The sequence below is a fragment of the Oncorhynchus gorbuscha genome, linkage group LG15 (genome assembly GCF_021184085.1).
Source record: "Oncorhynchus gorbuscha isolate QuinsamMale2020 ecotype Even-year linkage group LG15, OgorEven_v1.0, whole genome shotgun sequence".
In the NCBI taxonomy this organism is placed as follows: domain Eukaryota; kingdom Metazoa; phylum Chordata; class Actinopteri; order Salmoniformes; family Salmonidae; genus Oncorhynchus; species Oncorhynchus gorbuscha.
In genome coordinates, this window is record NC_060187.1 from 59,812,388 (window position 1) to 59,833,423 (window position 21,036).

General features: G+C 41.8%; 1 protein-coding gene across 1 annotated transcript; it reads right to left on the reverse strand.

Moving 5' to 3' along the window:
* Positions 1–2,171: 2,171 nt before the first annotated feature.
* On the reverse strand, positions 2,172–21,036 carry LOC123997606 (ras-related GTP-binding protein C). Its single transcript, XM_046302012.1, has 7 exons — positions 20,572–21,036; positions 18,277–18,480; positions 14,555–14,754; positions 11,030–11,144; positions 5,794–5,936; positions 5,382–5,530; positions 2,172–4,991 (listed from the first exon to the last, which is right to left on the reverse strand). Exons 1-7 carry the CDS (start codon positions 20,752–20,754, stop codon positions 4,840–4,842), a joined length of 1,146 nt encoding a protein of 381 aa, XP_046157968.1. The 5' UTR covers positions 20,755–21,036; the 3' UTR covers positions 2,172–4,839.

Consider the following 21,036-nt stretch of genomic DNA (forward strand, 5'->3'; position numbering starts at 1 on the left):
AGCCCGGACTTGAACCTAATCAAACATATCTGGAGACCTGGAAATGGCTGTGAAGCGATGCTCCCCATCCAACCTGACTGAGCTTGAGAGGATCTGCAGAGAAGAATGGGAGAAACTCCCCAAATACAGGTGTGCCAAGCTTGTAGCGTCATATCCAAGAAGACTCGAGGCTGCAATCACTTCCAAAGGCACTTCAACAAAGTACTGGGATCTAGTAAAGGATCTGAATACTAAATGCAAATGTGATATTTAAGTTGTTTTATTTGTAATAAATTTGCTAGAATTTCTAAAAAGCTGTTTTTGCTTTGTCATTATGGGGTATTGTGTGTAGTTTGATGGGGGGGGGGGTCATACATTTTTTGTATAAAATGTGGAAAACATCAAGGGGTCTGAATACTTTCCGAATGCACTGTATATACTGTACCATCATCAGATCACAATGACTTTGGTCTATGACCAATGTTGGCAGTAGAGCCCAAAAACATTGCCTTCAACTTTAGCATAGTAAGCCAGGACCTCAAGTCTTTATTCGCACCATACCTAAAAAAGGTCAAACCTATTTCAACTTGTGAAAAAAATAAAAACATCTTAAAACTGCAGAGCAACACCTTAAGTATTCACATAACGTCAGGCTGGCAGGCGGTCCATCAGAGAATGTGATTAGTCTATTGAGACATTTACATTATAGTCATTTAGCAGACCCTCTTATCCAGAGTGACTTACAGTGAATGCATTCATCTTAAAATAGCTAGGTGGGACAACCACATACCTCAGTCATAGCTGAGTTTTAAATAAAAATGTACTTACTATCAACAAAGTCAGGGGGTGCTGTGGGATTATTTAGGACACGCTTTGAAGACGGAGGGTTTCAGATGTTTTTGGGAAGATGGGCAGGGACTCTACTGTCCTACCTTTAGGGAAAAGCTGGTTCCACCATGGGGGTGCCAGGACAGAAAAGAGCAATGACTGGGCTGAGTGGGAGCTGCCCTTCCGTAGGGGTGGGATGGCCAAGACACCAGAGGTGGCAGAATGGTGTACTCGGTTTGGGATGTGGGGTTTGAGAGACCTTATACTTTGATTGTTAATTTATGATTTTAGTATGTCGCAGTCACATTGTAGATTCCTTGGCATGGTTACTACAGTGGGAATGCATTATTTTTCATAAATTAGAGCCTTTTCGAGGAGCCATCAAACCAACACGGGAAGGTTGGAGTAGAGTTTAAAGAACCGCGGGGAAGCAGTCTCCAAGATTAATGCAGGATTTTTATAAGAAATTAGAGGCTTAATGAAGTGGATCAAAAAAAATCTGTCAGTGTTTTATTGCATCTAAATTGTGGGGAAGTGGTGTTTAGTTGCCTTGCCTACCTCTGCACATAATGGGTCATCAGTGGCTGTGAGGATTATTTTAACTGGCAAGGCACTTTCATAGCAGAGCCATTCAACTGATATTTTGCACAGTAAACCAGTGGGGGTTTATGGTTTGGTACATTTTTTTATTTTTTTAAGACTACAATATTGAACCACAGCAACTCAACAAAATCTGCCATTTTTTTGGGCAAAGGTTTCAAATAATAGTATTGTTGAAAAAAATAGGCCTATGTATTTAGCCTATGATTTGATTAGCCTATGTTATTATAAATGGAAAATATATACATCAAATAGATGTTTTTAGGCAAGTTGTTGTTTTTTTGAAAAAAGTGGTTGTCGTATTTATATACTTTACCTTCAGCACAGGCCATTGACGAAGGCCATTGTTCTCCATCTCGGTTCGGGGCAAGTTCTTTCACAGCGAACCAGTGGAGACCGCTCTCAGTCATCTCTGCCTGGACATCTCACCTCCAAGTGCTTCTGGTTCGATCCCTGTGGTTGTGGCTAGGGTTAAAAACATTTGCATCGAGTCTAGCATAGCCAATGTAGTCATCCCTGAAATGCATAGTGAAATTATTCAGGTAGTTTGGCAAACAACTGAATTGCAATACACAATGAAGAAATGAGAACAGTCATTTGGCACCATCTAGTGTTCATTTCCAGGTGTCAAAAGAGCCTGCAGATTTGGCAAGCCAGCACGAGCCTACGATACTGTGCCAGATACCAGATTTCATACGATGCATCATTGTGCCCTAGTCTGCCAAATAACTAAATGTACTAAAACATCAAGTAAAACCAGAAACATTTGCTTTTGATGTGCAAGTGTTTATTTCATGTGAATGATAAAACCTTTGGCAGAACAGTGGATTTACTATAGTCCCAAATGTCTACTATTTGCAGAAATCAAATGAACAAAACAAACACAGGCAAAAAAAAAACAACCTTTCTTGCATTCAGGGCAGAATAATGCAATTTGGTCATTTTTTCCCAAGGATTCATTTTCACGGTTAGACCTGGTCTCCCTTACCCACAGTGAAATACAATGAGCAATGTTATGTTGAGAATCATTTAGCTTGACGACACGTTATTGCATACATGCTTGGAATGGGTTTTCATATTGGCTTCATGCTGCGTTTCTGGGGTTTCTTTTGTGTGGATTGCTGTGATAAAACTGAAAGTCCTTGAGCAGAACCCTCAGCTAAAGTGAAACCTTCATAAAGTTCCAACAGATTTGTAAGTCAAGATGATAGATAACAGCACAAAGATCAAATTCTAAATCCACCAGTGTTGTGCTGTTTGGTACAGAGTGCTGGAAAGTGACTGACCAGTACAAACAAGTCACCTTACACGCAACTTGCCTGCGAAGAATACTCCACATCTGTTGGCCTGATGCATTAAACGCCAACCTCCTCAGACAAACAAGCAATGGCCCAACTCCTTGAGGCTCTGAGACAAACCTAATAGACACCGAAATGTTGATCAACATCAGCAAAACTAAAGCACAATGGAGAAGATTTCCAAAGTGCCAGAAGTGGAAAGGCATTGTTGCTGTCCTATATGCGCCAGACGGCGCGATTTAAAAACAAACGTTTTTAATTGTACCTTTATTTAACTTGGCATGTCAATTAAGAACAAATTCTTATTTTCAATGACGGCCTAGGAACAGTGGGTTAACTGCCTTGTTCAGGGGCAGAACGACAGATTTTTACCATGTCAGCTCAGGGATTCGATCTTGCAACCTTTCTGTCACTAGCCCAATGCTCTAACCACTAGGCTACCTGCCGCCCCTGTGCGATGGGGGATGAGTGAATGAAAAAACTAGTCACGTAAGGCAGGGTTTGAAGTGGTGACCCGGCGTTTCATTGCCACCATTCTGTTTATCATGATCATAACCATCATGAAATTATATAAATGTCAATTGGTGCCACACAACCGGAATGTATAGGTCCCATCAGAGACCTTTCCTAGTTAGGCTGGTCCGTGATCTGTTTGTGCAGTCTCGCCAACTCTTTTATTCATTGTCACGCCTTGGCAAGACCGCACAAGCAGATCTGGGACCAGATTAGCTCATTCCTAATGGCATCGGACTCCACCTGCTTCAGTCAAGAGAAGGGTCATGCTCAAAGAACTTGTGATGTCATAAATGTATGACACACATTAGTTGAAGATTGGTATAGTTGGTTGGCTGTTAGTAGCATTTGGTCTATGGCAAGCATCCATGCGGGGCAGCATTACGATGGAGTGTCAGAAAATATGGCTAAACGGACTACTTTATGCATAAGGGAGATAGATATATCTAGAATGTGCTTGTACTGCATGCATCATTTGATAGACAAACCAAGAGAATAAGCCAATGCAATGGATTATTTCCAGAAGACAAAATGGAGAATGTTTTGTCTGTGCAAGATTCTAATGAATCAGATATCCAACTGCAACAAATCCTATTTATAATCTATAATGTTGTTTCGGAATCTAGAAGCGTCACTGATCAAACCGCTGGTAACAGGTTTATTCTTTAGCTCAATTTTCCAACATGGCATAGCATTATACAGTATGACACTACAGCAACTTTGAGCATAGGGCCTGCACTGGCAAATCAACATGGGGCAGTCATGAATCCATAATCCCCAACTATCCTCTTTTCCAGACACACACACAGAACAGAAGCAGAAAAAGTGGACACTACAATCCCTTTTGCACTCTTGAGGAACCCTGTTTTCTTCAGAATGAATGAAACCAAAAGCAAAGTCTTGGGCAGCATACAGGCGGGTGAGTAGTGATTGAGCTTGCCTGCTGCAAGCTTTCTATCTAAATAAGGCCTTGAGAAAGTGTTACCATGTGCATTTTGGATAAACACCAAGCATTTCTTAGAGACTTCGACCCATAAGTCTGCACAGGGTTACACAACTATACTGATCCCCACACAGCCTTTGCGGTTTCTTCTCCTTATCGAGGGTTACATCAACCTTTACATTTTTTTTACTTCTTCACATGGATGAACCAGCAGCTAAAACAGACAACGATATTACCAAGCTTCCTCAGGTCTCTTGGGACTTGAAGCACGTGAGGCCTCTCACTGAAAGTTCCCAAATAACAAATACGCTTTTGCTTACGTATACCAGTCGTGTTGGACTTTCATTTAGCCGTTTTTACTCGTGGCAAACAGCGGAAAACAATGCCTTGCATTCACACGAAATGTACAAATGTTCCTAGTATCTCTGCATTCAGTTTCCCTTTCATCCTTTGTAAGCTCACGGACAGTCCTCCCTCTGAGCGACGGGTTCAGCCCTGACTCTTCATTTGAATTTTTAGCTCTAGACCTCTTCCTGTGATTTTTAGGATCTGGGTGCGAGAGTTATGATTGGTTTACTGAAAACCCCAATCCATTAGTCTTTTCCGCACAATCCCTCCCCATCTTTCTTTTCTATCTTTCTGTCCTTTCCTATCCTCTCTCCGTCTGTCTAGTTGTGTTTAGACAGTGCTCCGGGGCGTGCCGTTGAGTGTCACAGCCTTGGTGCAGGGCGTGCCGGCCGCCTGGGAGCCCGTCCACGGTGTGGAAACGCCCACCTCAAACACCTCGTGGATGGCCTTCCGGAAACAGTGGAAGTTGTAGTCTATCAAGCCTGGGGAGAGATACGTGTCAATGAGACAAGGGTATGAATACATTTTCACTTTGTGATCTTAGAGACTTTGAACATCACTCAGTCGATTACTCCATAAGTCACGTATTGTTGAAACAAAGAATAAGACGTGAATAAAGGATCCCCCTATCAAGATAAACCAATAACGCCCCGTGTGAAGAACTTCTACAGTTGCAAAGAAAAACTAGCCACTTATGTGTGTGCTACCGCCTGAGAAGCTTGAAATTCAAGAGACTCAAGACATGATCACTTCCTTAAATAAGACTGTGCCACGCCTCCATTGGCGTCGGTCTGAATGTCGCGCTTGAAGTCACACTTGATCGAGAGACTGCTTAATGCAGTAACGAGGAAGTGCTGGGGTGGATGGCTCGCCTTTGCGCTCAAAGCTCTCCTCTCGGAGGATGCAGACCAACGCCAGGAACTTGGTGACCTCTTTCAGGTAGAGGACTGTGGTGTTGTTCAGCTTGATGATGGCCATGGACTCCTTGTCATAGGCACTACCACTGCCATCCTCCTTCAGACTGGATCAACACACACAAAATAGAACAGTCAACGTAAGGGAACTCATTCAAATTGAAAGTGTGTTCGATACAGGGACCCAACATTTCAAACGTTATAATAAGACGTTAAACGCCTCATACACGCTTATAACAAGGGGTAAAAGTATGATTTTATACCGTTCAGCTTGAGGTTAAGTGTTGTCACAAAAATGACCACAAACGCATGCACGCACACAGCTGTAAACCATACATATCTGGTAGGAATTCAGTTCTAGGGGACTTACCCATAGATGCAGGAGACATCTATAACCACGTCGATCATGTCACAGCACAGCTCATAAGACTGCATGTCCACGGGACTGCTGTCTGTGGCGATGTAGATCTTACTGACCACGTCGAACAGAAAGGCCTTCTCTATGCCGGAGTTCTGAGGATGGAAGGAGGGGAAAAGGGAGATGAGGGGAATAGGGGTATAGGGGAGGAAGGGAAGGAGGAGGGACAGAAACACCATGAGTGCCCATTTGGTTCTTCTAAAAGCAAGCTTGGCAGAAATCTCTCAGAGCGATCTTTCAGTTCATGTCAACAGCAAGGGTTTACTAAGTAAAGAAAATACATTTTATTTACCAATGCAAAACGTATTTTTTAAAACATTTTCACCCAGTTCTCCTCAATTTCATGGTATCCAATTGTTGTAGTAGCTACTATCTCGTCTCATCGCTACAACTCCCGTACGGGCTCGGGAGAGACGAAGGTTGAAAGTCATGCGTCCTCCGATACACAACCCAACCAAGCCGCACTGCTTCTTAACACAGCGCGCATCCAACCCGGAAGCCAGCCGCACCAATGTGTCGGAGGAAACACCGTGCACCTGGCAACCTTGGTTAGCGCGCACTGCGCCCGGCCCGCCACAGGAGTCACTGGTGTGCGATGAGACAAGGACATCCCTACCGGCCAACCCCTCCCTAACCCGGCGACGCCAATTTTGCGTCGCCCCACGGACCTCCCGGTCGCGGCCGGTTACGACAGAGCCTGGGCGCGAACACAGTCTCTGATGGCACAGCTGGCGCTGCAGTACAGCGCCCTTAACCACTGCGCCACCCGGGAGGCCCGCAAAACGTATTTTGACCGGGATCGAAGAGACTTTGGAACGTTGGCATTAGACAACCATAAAAGCAGCGTATGAAAGTGTCATCAGGGCTGACGATGACACACGTCACAATGTAAGTCACACACCAGACACCATTTCTGCTAGGGCTGGGAATTGCCAGGGACCTCATGGTTAGGGCTGTGGCGTGCATTCATTTTTGTCAGACGGTTATTGTCAATTCCAGTCCCACGGTAATTGACTTAATGAACAGAAACACGTTTAGCTTCTCCAGGCCTCCACACATACAAGCCGCTGATGAGCACCTTTGGAACATCTACATTTTAAAAAGTCTAGTAAATCAATTTAATACAGACCCTCACAATAAATCCATTATTTATTTTAGGCAGGTCTAAAGAAACATAACGATATGAAGAAAATGCATTTCAGAAGAACAGAATGTGAGTTGGCCTACTGTATGTTATCTGGCTATGTGCCATGCCATAGGCAGTAGGCGTGTTCATTTAGCAGACAAGATATGCTTATAAGTCCCGTGCCATTATTTGATTTAATACTAAAAAGAATATAATTGAACTTAGCTGAATAAAACAGAAAGGATACTTTTTCCCCATTCCAATGTGAGTACGCATATGAAGTGGCTATGTTGAGCGTAAAAGAGAGTGATCATTTGGAACAGGTCTTATATGCTAGATTCAGAGTTATTTGGCAACTTTAGTTGTGAATGTATACAAACCGTAGAAGGTCTTAGAAATCAAAACATATATGAGCTGCATGATGCCCCATTATCAAATGGGCAGGAACAGGGGAATAACGAACGGAGGCAGCTTTCCTGCCAGTTCTTTAAAAAAACTATGCCGGGTAGGTTACTCTGGTTATTACACACTGCATCAACCACTGAGGACCATGCAGCCTCTGTATGCCAAGGGCTCTCCAACCCTGTTACTGCAGCTACCCGATGCTTAATTTGGGAAACCAAAGTGAAATCTGTTCGGGATTATCGATAGTAAGTTGTTTTCAAAACATATTTCATTAAGCCGACAGTCACTCTGGAGAAAGGAATGAAGGAGAGAGGGGAGGAGATGGAAATGCACAGTGGTGAGATATTCTGTACCTTAAGGTAGTGTCAGCCTATTGATTTGGAAAATATAAAAACAATTCCCTATTACTAGGCTATACAAATATGCACTATAAATTGTAGGCGAACTCTGTAAGCCACCCTACACATTCAACAAACAGCATCGCCTGAAACTTTACATTCTCTCCCAGACTCAACAGCAGTTTGGAGTAGAGGTCGACTGATTAAATCGGAATGGCCGATTAATAGGTTAATTAGGGACGTATAGGTTCAGGCGATGCTGTTCGTTGAATGTGCAGGGCGGCTTACAGAGTTCGCCTACAATGCCTGCCTTACATTGCACTCCATGAGGAGCCTGCGTGGCAGGTTGACTACCTGTTAGGCGAGGGCAGCAAGAAGCCAAGGTAAGTTGCTAGCTAGCATTAAACTTTTAAAAACAATCAATCGTAACATAATCACTAGTTAACTCCACATGGTTGATGATATTACTAGTTTACCTAGAGAGTCCTGCGTTGCATATAATCGATGTGGTGCCTGTTAATTTCCGATTGAATCACAGCCTACTTTGACAAACGGGTGATGATTTAACAAGCTCATTTGCGAGAAAAAGCACCGTCGTTGCACCAATGTACCTAACCATAAACATCAATGCCTTTCTTTAAAATCAATACACAAGTATATATTTTTAAACCTGCATATTTAGTTAATATTGCCTGCTAACATGAATTTCTTATAACTAGGGAAATTGTGTCATTTCTCTTGCGTGCCGTGCAAGCAGTCAGGGTATATGCAGCAGTTTGGGCCGCCTGGCTCATTGCGAACTGTGTGATGTCCATTTATTCCTAACAAAGGCCGTAGTTAATTTGCCAGAATTGTACATAATTATGACATTGAAGGTTGTACAATGTAACAGCAATATTTAGACTTAGGGATGCCACCCGTTAGATAACACACGGAACAGTTCCGTATTTCACTGAAAGAATAAACGTTTTGATTTGGAAATTATAGTTTCCTGGATTGGACCATTTTAATGACCAAAGACTCGTATTTCTGTGTGTTTTTATGTTACAATTAAGTCTATGATTTGATAGAGCAGTCTGACTGAGCGATGGTAGGCACCAGCAGGCTCGTAAGCATTCATTCAAACAGCACTTTTGTGCGTTTGAAAGCAGCTCTTCTCTGTGATTCAAGTATTGAGCTGTTTATGACTTCAAGCCTATCAACTCCCGAGATTAGGCTGGTGTAACCGATGTGAAATGGCTAGCTAGTTAGCGGGGTGCGCGCTAATAGCGTTTCAAACGTCACTCGCTCTGAGACTTGTAGTTGTTCCCCTTGCTCTGCATGGGTAACGCTGCTTCGAGGGTGGCTGTTGTTGATGTGTTCCTGGTTCGAGCCCAGGTAGGGGCGGAAGCTATACTGTTACACTGGAAATACTAAAGTGCCTATAAGAACATCCAATAGTCAAAGGCATATGAAATACGAATCGTATAGAGAGAAAGAGTCCTATTATAACTACAACCTAAAACTTCTTAACTGGGAATATTGAAGACTCATTAACAGGAACCACCAGCTTTCATATGTTCTCATGTTCTGAGCAAGGAACTGAAACGTTAGCTTTTTTTACATGACACATATTGCACTTTTACTTTCTTCGTCAACACTTTGTTTTTGCATTATTTAAACCAAATTGAACATGTTTCATTATTTATTTGAGTCCAAATTTATTTTATTTGCTTTATTATATTAAGTTAAAGTGTTCATTCAGTATTGTTGTAATTGTCATTACAAATATATATATATATAAATATATAAACACATATAAATAAATATATAAATAAATATAAAAATAAATAAAATGTATAAATAAATTCTTTTTAAAATTTATTTTAAATCGGTATCGGCCTTTTTGGTCCTCCAAATTGGTATCGGCATTGAAAAAAATCATAATCGGTCGACCTCTAGTTTGGAGCGCAGCATAAGGTAACCAGTCCATCCAGTATGCATAATAATACAGTCCACACTCAAAGGTGATTACTAGAGTATAGGCCAAACCAATTGGGTACCAAAGAGTTCTTAAATTCATTTTTTCTTTTTCATGTTTTTTTGCAGTGCATAATATGCGGCGGGCTATGTATTGTATAACGGCAAACATTTTATTTCTCGGGGTTGTCGGGCTCATATTTAATATGGGTGTTTTGAATTAATCGTCGCCTTAGAAAGCGCTGTCCAAATCATTGTGTTAAGGCTTTGAACAACATCTACAATGACCATGTTTTCCACTCAGTTCCAACCTGTTGAACTTCTTCCTTCAAAATTGATCAATTACAATGAGGTGCTTTCTAAAAGCATGATACTGTTTTGATGAAAAGTGTTTGATGTGATTTTCAATGGCATTTGCATTGATATCAGAGTGGTTAGAGGGTCAACAGAGCCCTGAGTACCAGGCCATTAGGACCTGATGGTCATTAGCGAGTTGGGTACTACGTACCAACGCATGTTCACAGTGCATAAGTGGAGATTACTGTGACTCAGCGGTCACGTGGAATTTGACTGTGGTCAGGACTCATGACTGCCGGTGTGGCGGTAATACGATCACAATAATTTAGTGCCGATACAATATGTACTGCAATTCTCACGATTCTACGTGTACTGCAATTCTCACGATTCTACGTGTACTGCAATTCTCACGATTCTACGTGTACTGCAATTCTCACGATTCTACGTGTACTGCAATTCTCACGATTCTACATGTACTGCAATTCTCACGATTCTACATGTACTGCAATTCTCACGATTCTACATGTACTGCAATTCTCACGATTCTACATGTACTGCAATTCTCACGATTCTACATGTACTGCAATTCTCACGATTCTACATGTACTGCAATTCTCACGATTCTACATGTACTGCAATTCTCACGATTCTACATGTACTGCAATTCTCACAATTCTACATGTACTGCAATTCAAGAATGGGATTTTATTGTGATTCGATGTTCCACACATATTGCTGCAGAGGGACAAGAGGTAGCCATGAGGAAACAAGTTTTGATCAGACATAGAAATAAAAGTGCTGAAAACATTTGTCTCCCTATTTAAAAAGACAGAGAACAAGCTGTGAATAATACTGGAGTTTTGGTGCAGGTACAGCCAAGTAGCAGGGAGGGACTAGCTGAACTCGTCCAATGAGAAACATTACTTTCCATTTTCCGTTGAAAGAATGTTATGTTATGGTGTACACGAATGAACACAACCCAGGTAAAAACAAATGAAAGAAACGCAAAAAAGCATTCAAATCAAACAGCGAGAACTAAATCAAGAGGGAATTTGGTACTTACCGATATAAAGATGTTTAGAAGGTTTTCCAGTGTTGGCAGCTGTGGGATAAGCTTCTGAACCACTTTACTGAAGGCCTCGAATATTGAGTGGTCATAGATACTTGTCAAATAGAAACTGAAAGATATAGAAAAGAATGGAAAGTTAGTGAGGGAAGAAGTATTTGATGCCCTGCTGATTTTGTACATTTTCCCATTGACAAAGGAATTATCAGTCTATAATTTTAAATGGTAGGTTTATTTGAACAGTGAGAGACAGAACAACAACAATAAAATCCAGAAAAACAGATGTGAAAAATGTTATAAATTGGTTTGCATTTTAATGAGGGAAATAAGTATTTGACCCCTCTGCAAAACACGACTTAGTACTTGGTGACAAAACCCTTGTTGGCAATCACAGATGTCAGACATTTCTTGTAGTTGGCCACCAGGTTTGCACACATCTCAGGAGGGATTTTGTCCCGCTCCTCTTTGCAGATCTTCTCCAAGTCATTAAGGTTTCGAGGATGACGTTTGGCAACTCGAACCTTCAGTTCCTTCTACAGATTTTCTATGGGATTAAGGTCTGGACACTGGCTAGGCAACTCCAGGACCTTAATGTGCTTCTTCTTGAGCCACTCCTTTGTTTCCTTGGCCGTGTGTTTTGGGTCATTGTCATGCTGGAATACCCATCCACGACCCATTTTCAAAGCCCTGGCTGAGGGAAGAAGGTTCTCACCCAAGATGTGACGGTACATGAGCCCATCCATCGTCACTTTGATGCGGTGAAGTTGTCCCAAAGCAACCCCAAAGCATAATGTTTCCACATCCATGTTTGACAGTGGCGATGGTGTTCTTGGGGTCATAGGCAGCATTCCTCCTCCAAACACGGCGAGTTGAGTTGATGCCAAAGAGCTCCATTTTGGTCTCATCTGACCACAACACTTTCACCCAGTTGTCCTCTGAATCGTTCAGATGTTCATTGGCAAACTTCAGACGGGCATGTACATGTGCTTTCTTGAGCAGGGGGACCTTGCGGGCGCTGCAGGAATTCAGTCATTCACGGCGTAGTGTGTTACCAATTGTTTTCTTGGTGACTATGGTCCCAGCTGCCTCGAGATCATTGACAAGATCCTCCTGTGTAGTTCTGGGCTGATTCCTCACCGTTCTCATGATCATTGCAACTCCACGAGGTGAGATCTTGCATGGAGCCCCAGGCCGAGGGAGATTGATAGTTCTTTTGTGTTTCTTCCATTTGCGAGTAATTGCACCTTCTCACCTAGCTGCTTGGCGATGGTCTTGTAGCCCATTCCAGCCTTGTGTAAGTCTACAATCTTGTCCCCGACATCCTTGGAGAGCTCTTTGGTCTTGGCCATGGTGGAGAGTTTGGAATCTGATTAATTGATTGCTTCTGTGGACAGGTGTATTTTATACAGGTAACAAACAGATTAGGAGCACTCCCTTTAATTAAGAGTGTGTTTAAAAAAGAAATTGTGGCATCTAATTGTTAGTAGCTACTATCTTGTCTCATCGGTACAACTCCCATACGGGCTCGGGAGAGACGAAGGTTGATAGCCATGCGTCCCCCGAAACACAACCCAACCAAGCCGCACTGCTTCTTAACACAGCGCGCATCCAACCCGGAAGCCAGCCGCTCCAATGTGTCGGAGGAAACACTGTGCACCTGGCGACCTTGGTTAGCGTGCACTGCGCCCGGTCCGCCACAGGAGTCGCTGGTGCGCGGTGAGACAAGGATATCCCTACCGGCCAAACCCTCCCTGACCCGGACGACACTAGGCCAATTGTGCGTCGCCCCATGGACCTCCCGGTCGCTGCCGGTTGCGACAGAGCCACCAGAGTCTCTGGTGGCACAGCTAGCAGTGCCGGGCCCTTAAACACTGCACCACCCGGGAGGCCCAATCTCAGCTCGTTACCTGTATAAAAGACACCTGGGAGCCAGAAATCTTTCTAATTGAGAGGGGGTTAAATACTTATTTCCCTCATTAAAATGCAAATCAATTTATACCATTTTTGACATGCGTTTTTCTGTTTTTGTTATTCTGTCTCTCACTATTCAAATAAACCTACCATTCAAATTATAAACAGCTCATTTCTTTGTCATTAGCAAATATTAGCAACGTATTACAAAAGCATTAAGGTAGCGTAACATTTTAAAGAATTCTATAAAAACAGTAGTGATTGTAACTTCATTGTCCCAAATTGAAAATTGGGAAACTTTAGAGACCGCGGTTGTAACCAACAGATCCAAAGAGTTCACAGAGATGTCTGTGCAGTGCAGAGAACAGAACACAACACCCCTCCTCCCAGCTTTACTAGAAAGCCATCATTGATCCAACTGTCTGGCATGCACCAACAGCAATCTCACCTTTCATAAAATAGGCCTACATCTCAAGAAAGGAAAAACGCACAGCCCAATTGAAAAACCTAGTACTGGAAAGCTGCAGAGCGTGTTTGAACCGGTTTTTGTCTTTTCATAAAACAACTCGCTAGGCTCAGTATCATTAATGTATAAAGGGCCTAGGCCAATATCTGGGAAATGATCATCAGGGCGTGTGATGATACCGAAAACAACCATTTCAGCAGAATTCAAATTTGAGGCCATGGTTTCAATTTCAGAAGAGAAAATGGCAAACATTGAAGGCAGTATAAGCGTAACGGTACATGATATATAGGCGACATGTAATCCTTCTGATCCTTTAACATAGACAGTTTGCACCATAAACACTCGCTGTGGTGTTTGTTCATTAAGAGGCCGGGGTGGAATCTGACAGTAATGCTCGGAGTATGACAACCATGCGCTGGAAAGTATACAAGCAAACCCTATGATCCAGGACCACACACTGACAAGTGTGCTTTTCATTCATATGTTACTGCCCCACTCACAGTCAAATGTTGGACCAAAACAAGGGACGTGTTTTGCCCCACATCGCGGCAAATATTTTCATCCATGTGTTGTGCAAGGCAAGTAATTTCTGGGAAACCAATCTTACAAGCCAACATTCCTTATGCAGAGTGAGAGAGTTATAACAGCTAGGCTAACACTAACACAAAACTGCCTGAATCTATTTTCACTGTATCAACATCAGTGGAATCGCAAGTGTGATCTGATCCACTCAGATTTCAGCCATATTACAAAACCAATCATGATATATAGAAAATAATCAAAGTGACAAGAGGCCACAATAAATTACTTGGCTGCACAGATGACTAGGTTATGTTGCGAAAAAAAGATGGCTGACCAATGCTAAAACTGCTAACATTTTAGTCAAATGCACATCACCTGAACTCCCATGAGGTCATTGCTGGGTTGAACAGTAGAAGAAAAAAGAGAATTAGGCCTACAATAGAATACTAACCAACAATAGCAAGGTAATAAGCTTGAGAAGGCTAATTAGTTTAGTGTAGCTGCTCTTTCTGTAGGCTTTCAATGCTTTTCCCTTGGCATACTGTAAACTCAAAAGGGGAGGATTAAAGGGAAGGCTAGATTTTCTGAACTATCCCTTTGAGGGTGAGTGTCTGCGGATCTACCTGAGGTGAAGCTTCTCTAAGCTGGCGTCTGCCAGGTCGTCGTTGGCTCTCTGGTGAATGTCCCTCTGGGTCTCGATCTTGTGGTCGTCAGAGAGGCCGTCCACTTTGTGGATGAACACCTCAAAGTTAATCTCAGGGTTGACCCTGTAGGCCCGCGACACGGTGAGGTGGAGTCTGCCCAACGCCTCCACATAGTCATCCTGGGCAGAAAGAAGATCAAAGAAGAACACAAGCACAAACAGAGACAGACACACACAGAAAAAGTGGCTTAAAACAAAGTAGTGTACAAGTGTGCCTAAAAAGTAGACGACATGCATCTTTGCTGCCTGCATGCACATTTCCACGTCCATACTATCCAACATGCATAGCACCATCCCCTACGCTCATATATCCTACTTGACACAATCCCTGTGGTGGGGAGAGTGCCAGAATTCCTGGAGAATTAGGCTACTTTTTTAGATTAAAGCAATCGACGATTTCAACAGAACCATCATAATACTTCAGATTGCGAAATCTCAAAGTCCCACTGCAAAAGTGAGTGACAACATTGGATGTGTTGAGCAAGCTTGTCAATTTATTTCCCTGCGAATTCTGCATCTGCACTGAGAGATACTGAACGCCCGTGAGATATGGAGTGCCACTCTGCCACAGTACAGTGGCTTGTACAAACACTTCCTAAATTTAACTCCGCTGGAAAAGTCTTAATAAAACTGGCAAAAGGATACAGTAGGTTTGTTGGACATACAACACCTAGGACACGTTAAGTGGTTACAACCTGGTTATACCGCACAGATAATTGACAACAGTAACGGGATAATCCACCCACAGAAAGAAAAATCATGAAACGCCTGACTATTTGGTAATAGCCTAGGTTCTATCAGTGGGGGAAATAACGATTTCCCTCATGATTTAACTTCTAAGTGGAGGAACACGTCATAGCTACATGGTTCTCGTCACTGGAGATATGGGATAACACAATATGACACTTCATTACGCTTTTATAACAATTAGGCCTACCTGCACTGCAGATCTCCAAATCAGCCAATAGATGGCATGGGCATACTTGTCTAGAACACATACTTCCATTTAAAAATCATCATGACAAAGTATATACTGTTTTTTTCCCCTTAGATGTTCAATCTAAACAGTGAACCAAATTTATTCAACTCAGTTTCTCCTTCAAGTACAATATTGCAATGTGCCCTGTGTGTCTGTTGGAAATGTGGGAAAGGGCCGTTATTGCTATAGCAACGTACTCTGTACTCACTTTGGGGAGAGGCAAACTGTGAGAGACGCCTAAATTGATAGTGCCTTTTTAGGCAATTTTACAGCTGGCTACTTCACATGCTGATATTGACTTTAGTATTATTGTGTGTAGCTATGTTTGCTAGCTAGCCAGCCAGCCTGCCCAGAGAGAGTATTGCATTGTGGGTTTTGTAGTTGACAAGAACAGCAACAGACTTGCGCAACAATTTTCACATTGCTAACAACCTTATAAATGACAAAATTAAACATTCGTTCACAAAGGAAAGGTTATTTAAGACCAATTCCTGGATTAACAACCTTATCATTAAGGTTGTGCGAAAACACCAGCAATGTGGACACGGTGTCCTGTTGCGGGTTATAGGAATGTGACAAATTGACAACTTTTTTTTAATGTTTAAACTGCAAAACAAACCCATTAATGCAATTTTTAAAAATTCAACTGTACCTCAATTCCACCATGCAAAGTTTGCATTTCCTTCTCAAAGTGTTGCCATACAGGACTTAATTGTTGTCCCTTGCCTTTTTTACGAACTGTTACTATGATGACGTAGTGGTGGATAGTTGACACCAAAATAATTTATTCCTTGATTCCTTCCACGTCGACTCCCATTTCTGAGTGTCAAGATTAGATTCAGCTACAAACACTTGCATGATAGCGAGCGACGGAGAGAAGGGCACAATATAGGCAGGTCGGCCACCGGACAGACAGGCAGAACTGTGCACTTGGCCGATCTATCGGTAATTAAAAGCTGCATCTCACAATGGAATGCTGTACCTCACAATTTCTTAGCTTGCAATGTCTCACAACTTCAGTAAAGCAGGACCTATCATCAATGAAAAGGCTATGATATTGAGCCAGATGCAACAGTTCGCTCTCACAGTCACACACAGTATATGCACGGGTTCACTTCACGCTGTTCACAGCGAGGAAGCAAGGGCACCAAAACAGCAGAGAAGTTGATCCTCGCGTTTCAACCCTCCTAGGGTTGACCTAAACTGCCTTACTATGCTGTTACTTTGTTCATCTAAGTAAAAAATAAATACACCGATTTTCGGTTAGGGATTTTTCTTACATGCTGACCAGACACGTCGCAAAATGCATTTTGAAATCCATGTTATTCAATTATTGCGCCAACGAGCGTCTGCGATGCCAAGGGCTAAAATAGAACTCGTTTCTATTTCTGACACAGATTGCGCTGAAAGGCCTGCCTCTCCCATCTCCTCATTGGTTTATAGAAGCAGGTACCCACGTGCCATCTCCTCATTGGTTATACCCAAGTGGGTGATTGTAAGACGAACTGTTTTGCCGGTGGTCGTGGTAATACTGTGAAAGTGTAGATGCCGATCACCATATAAGTTCGAAAATGAAAAGGGCTGGAAGGAGGAGAGATGACTAGAAACGAGTCGGTTGGCCGTTCTGTGTGTGGATTAATTGTTGGAGTAGAGGACCTTGTGCATATCAGGTAAAATAACAACTCAATGTTTATATCCCAGGACAAATTAACTAGCAACAGCAAGCTAGCTAAATAGGACAAATTAGCTAGCAAGTGCAAGCTAACTAGCTAAATTGCCATACATGTTTAATGCTTTTCGACCTGTCCCCAAATGAATGACATTGGTTCAGAGTTTGTTTCGATATTTGAACCTGCGTGTTGTGATCGCGTTTGGTGTAGGGGGACAAAATGTATACACGATAGCGCACGAACGCAGCCGATTTGGGTTCCATGTTAACGTTAAGGATGCCAATTTCCTTTAAACGTTTTAACATTCACACCCCTAGTTCATTAGGCACCAAACGGAAGAAAATGGAGTGAAACAGGGGGGGGGGCCTACCTGGACACGTCCAATGAGAAACGCTCAATTTTGTATTCCATTAAAATGTTTGAAAGCATTTTTCTTTGCCTGCTCTACTAAACACAAACCAGAAAAATAGAAAATGTGGTGACACTGGTAACTCCTTTCAATGTGACCATTAAATTGAGATAAATGACAAATGGCCTCCCTGATTAAATTAGCTTTGATTTAGATCATGGATAAGATAACTTTGTTCCAGCAGTTAGGATAACAATGTGCACTGTCTTCAGAAAACGTCTGTGACAATCAATTGTCTTTGAAGTGTTGGGTCATTCAACGTTTCAACATCAGAAGCTTATCCTGTGCTGCAGAGTAGAAGTAGTCTAGCCCACACTTAATTCATCCATTTCTCTATAAACACAAATTACATGTATAAACTATACAGTTTAGTCAGTTTGAATTCATTTAATTTAAAGACCATAGAACAGGTTGACATTACCCATGACATGAGTATTCTGTTAAAATGCTGTGGTCTGAAGGGCTTTTTCCACTTTCTAGTAATTCTATTTCCATTTCATAATTTATCAATTATTGTGTTCAACATGTCAGTAAATCAGTCAACCATTGTGTTTTTAATACACTTTTCCACTCAATCTTTTCACCTGTGCGTCAATGACAAATATCAAAGCCCCCGTGCCTCTGAAGATCATCTCGTAGTCAAAGGTGGGGTCGAAGAAGTCCACTTGACCCGGGAAGTCCCAGATCTGGAAGTTGACAAACGAGCTACTGGAGATGTCGTCCTTGTAGATCTTGTTGGTGCTCTCCAGGAACAACGTCTCATTAGGAGACATTTTGTGGAATACCACCTGAAACAGGAAATTAGACAGTGCTGTAAAGACAAAATGACAACACCTAAACCTACTGCTTCCTTCTCAAAAGACCAAAGAGAGACACTCCATTTTGAGAGTTTTAATAGTAACTGGGGTCACTACTACCAGAGGAAAAAGCCAAATCACATGTTTTGGAACTAGCAAGAGGCTTAAGGGAAGAACGTACTCTGCGGCTCAGTATTTAGGGTCATGGATTTAGATGGGTCTTCAACAACAGTGTAGCTCTGCACAACCATAGCCTATGAATGAAAATATGAGAAAAAAAAAAATAAACCATGTAACTAAATAGTTTGGCGCCCTTAGAAAAACACGCTCTGGAACTTTTGAGACTAGAATAATTTTATTTTTAAACCTCTCGCCTTGGGCAGGATGTGTCAATGTGTAGTTCATACATGCATAATATATGAGCAGAATTACTGTTTTACCTCAATTTGCCACCACATGTGGGTTACTTTCTGAACTACTGGCTAAAAAGTAGGAAAAAGTACCAGAAAGTCTTTAATACGTTACGTGTTGTAAATCTTGCATCTTCTACTACTGAAGCAGAAATATCTTCAGATTAATTTCAGGTTACATGATTTCTTCCTCCTTGTATCAAATGGGTGAAGGCATTGCCCCCAGAATCTTAACAAGAACGCAAAAGTCTGCTACAAAAAAACTACATCTAAAACTAGCAAACAGGGATGGAATTTTTTTTATTCTAATGAGTGAAGTTATTTGGTGCATCTACAATTAATTGCATTTCCCTGAAAAGAGCATACTTATTGAACCATAAAAGTGATAATGTGACTTGTAAAATGTGGCTGTAGCTCTGCTGTCATGAATGAGGTTGTTTAGCAATATAATGCTGATTGCGAGTGTCTCATTAGACAGGCAGACAGTCACGTGCCCAATCCATACAAGTGATCACACCGCGCACAAGTGCCGAGCAAGAAACATGTTTTCACCTGATAAATCATCAACAAGTAACCTAGCAAACGTTTATTTTACATACATACGGTTGAATTAATTGTATGCACTCGTTAGCTGAACCAACTAGCCAGCTCACTGGCTAACATCAATTGAAATAGTTGGCTGAACCTCCCTAGAAACAGTGGTGGAAAAAGTACCCAATTGTCATACTTGAGTAAAAGTAAAAGATATTGTAACGATAAAATGACTCAAGTAACGTTAAGTGAAAGTCACCCAGTAAAATACTACTTGAGTAAAAGTCGGAAAGTATTTGGTTTTAAATATACTTAAGTATCAAAAGTAAATGTAATTGCTAAAATATACGTAATTATTGAAAGTAAAAGTATAATCATTTCAAATTCCCTATATTAAACAAACCAGACGGCACATTTGTATTTATTTACGGATAGCCAGGAGCACACGCCAACACTCAGACAACATTTACAAATGAAGCATGTGCGTTTAGTGAGTGCGGCAATAGGGATGACCAAGGGTGTTTCTCTTGATAAGTACCTTTAATTGGACCATTTTCCTGTCATGCAAAATGTCACGAGTACTTCAATGGTGTCAGGGAAAATGTATGGAGTAAAAATGAATTATTTTCTTTAGGAATGTAGTAAGGTAAAAGTTCTCCAGAATATAAATAGTAAAGTACAGATAACATAAAATGCGTTAGAAACAATTTAGTTTTACTTAAGTACATTTACATTTACATTTAAGTAATTTAGCAGACGCTCTTATCCAGAGCGACTTACAAATTGGTGCATTCACCTTAAGTACTTTACACCACTGCCTAGATGAAAGAATGCAACACCACGGAGGTGTTAAACCAGACCATCTCTGTAGATGCTAGCTATACTGAAGTGTTTGCTTGCATGTCATGTAGCAGTAACTTGCTATTCAGACCAGGATGACATCTGGTCTTTCACATAGAAGTAAAGCCTGGCGTTCAGAATGGATGCATGTTACTATATTAACCTCAGGAATGTTTAGAAGTTGTGGCAATGTTAGGAAGCTATCACAATAACTGGTGATGATAGCTATAGTTACTGATTGAACTCAAATAAGGCGTTATGTAAAGACAGATTAATCATGTCCGCCGACATCGCTTCCTACCTTCTGTATTGACGACTTGCCACTTCTTCGCAAACCCATTAACAGAATTCTAGGTTTGCTGTCAGATGGAGTTGGGCTATCCTCGATGTCGGCCTCCTCTTCTCCATATCCAAAATCTTTGGGAAACGAGTCCGCAACCCCGTAGCTGTCTGCCAGCGGTTCCACTTCGTACTGAATCGACATTTTGACCCAACAACTCTCGCTTCCCCAATCCCCCCTCACCCTATTAGTTTTACGCAGTCCTGCTTTTACCGACAGATCCTTCCACACCGCCGATAAAACGTAAAATACAGTTTAAATGCATCAATTATGCCAATGTTACTTGCAAATCCAAAGTGTGTTGTAATATTCTCCCTTATCCTTTAGATCTTCGGGTCCCCTGTTTCCTTTTCGCCGAAAACCCTGCTCTTGAACCACCTCCGAATCTAATTGGATGATGTACATAGGATGCGAATAATAATTGGA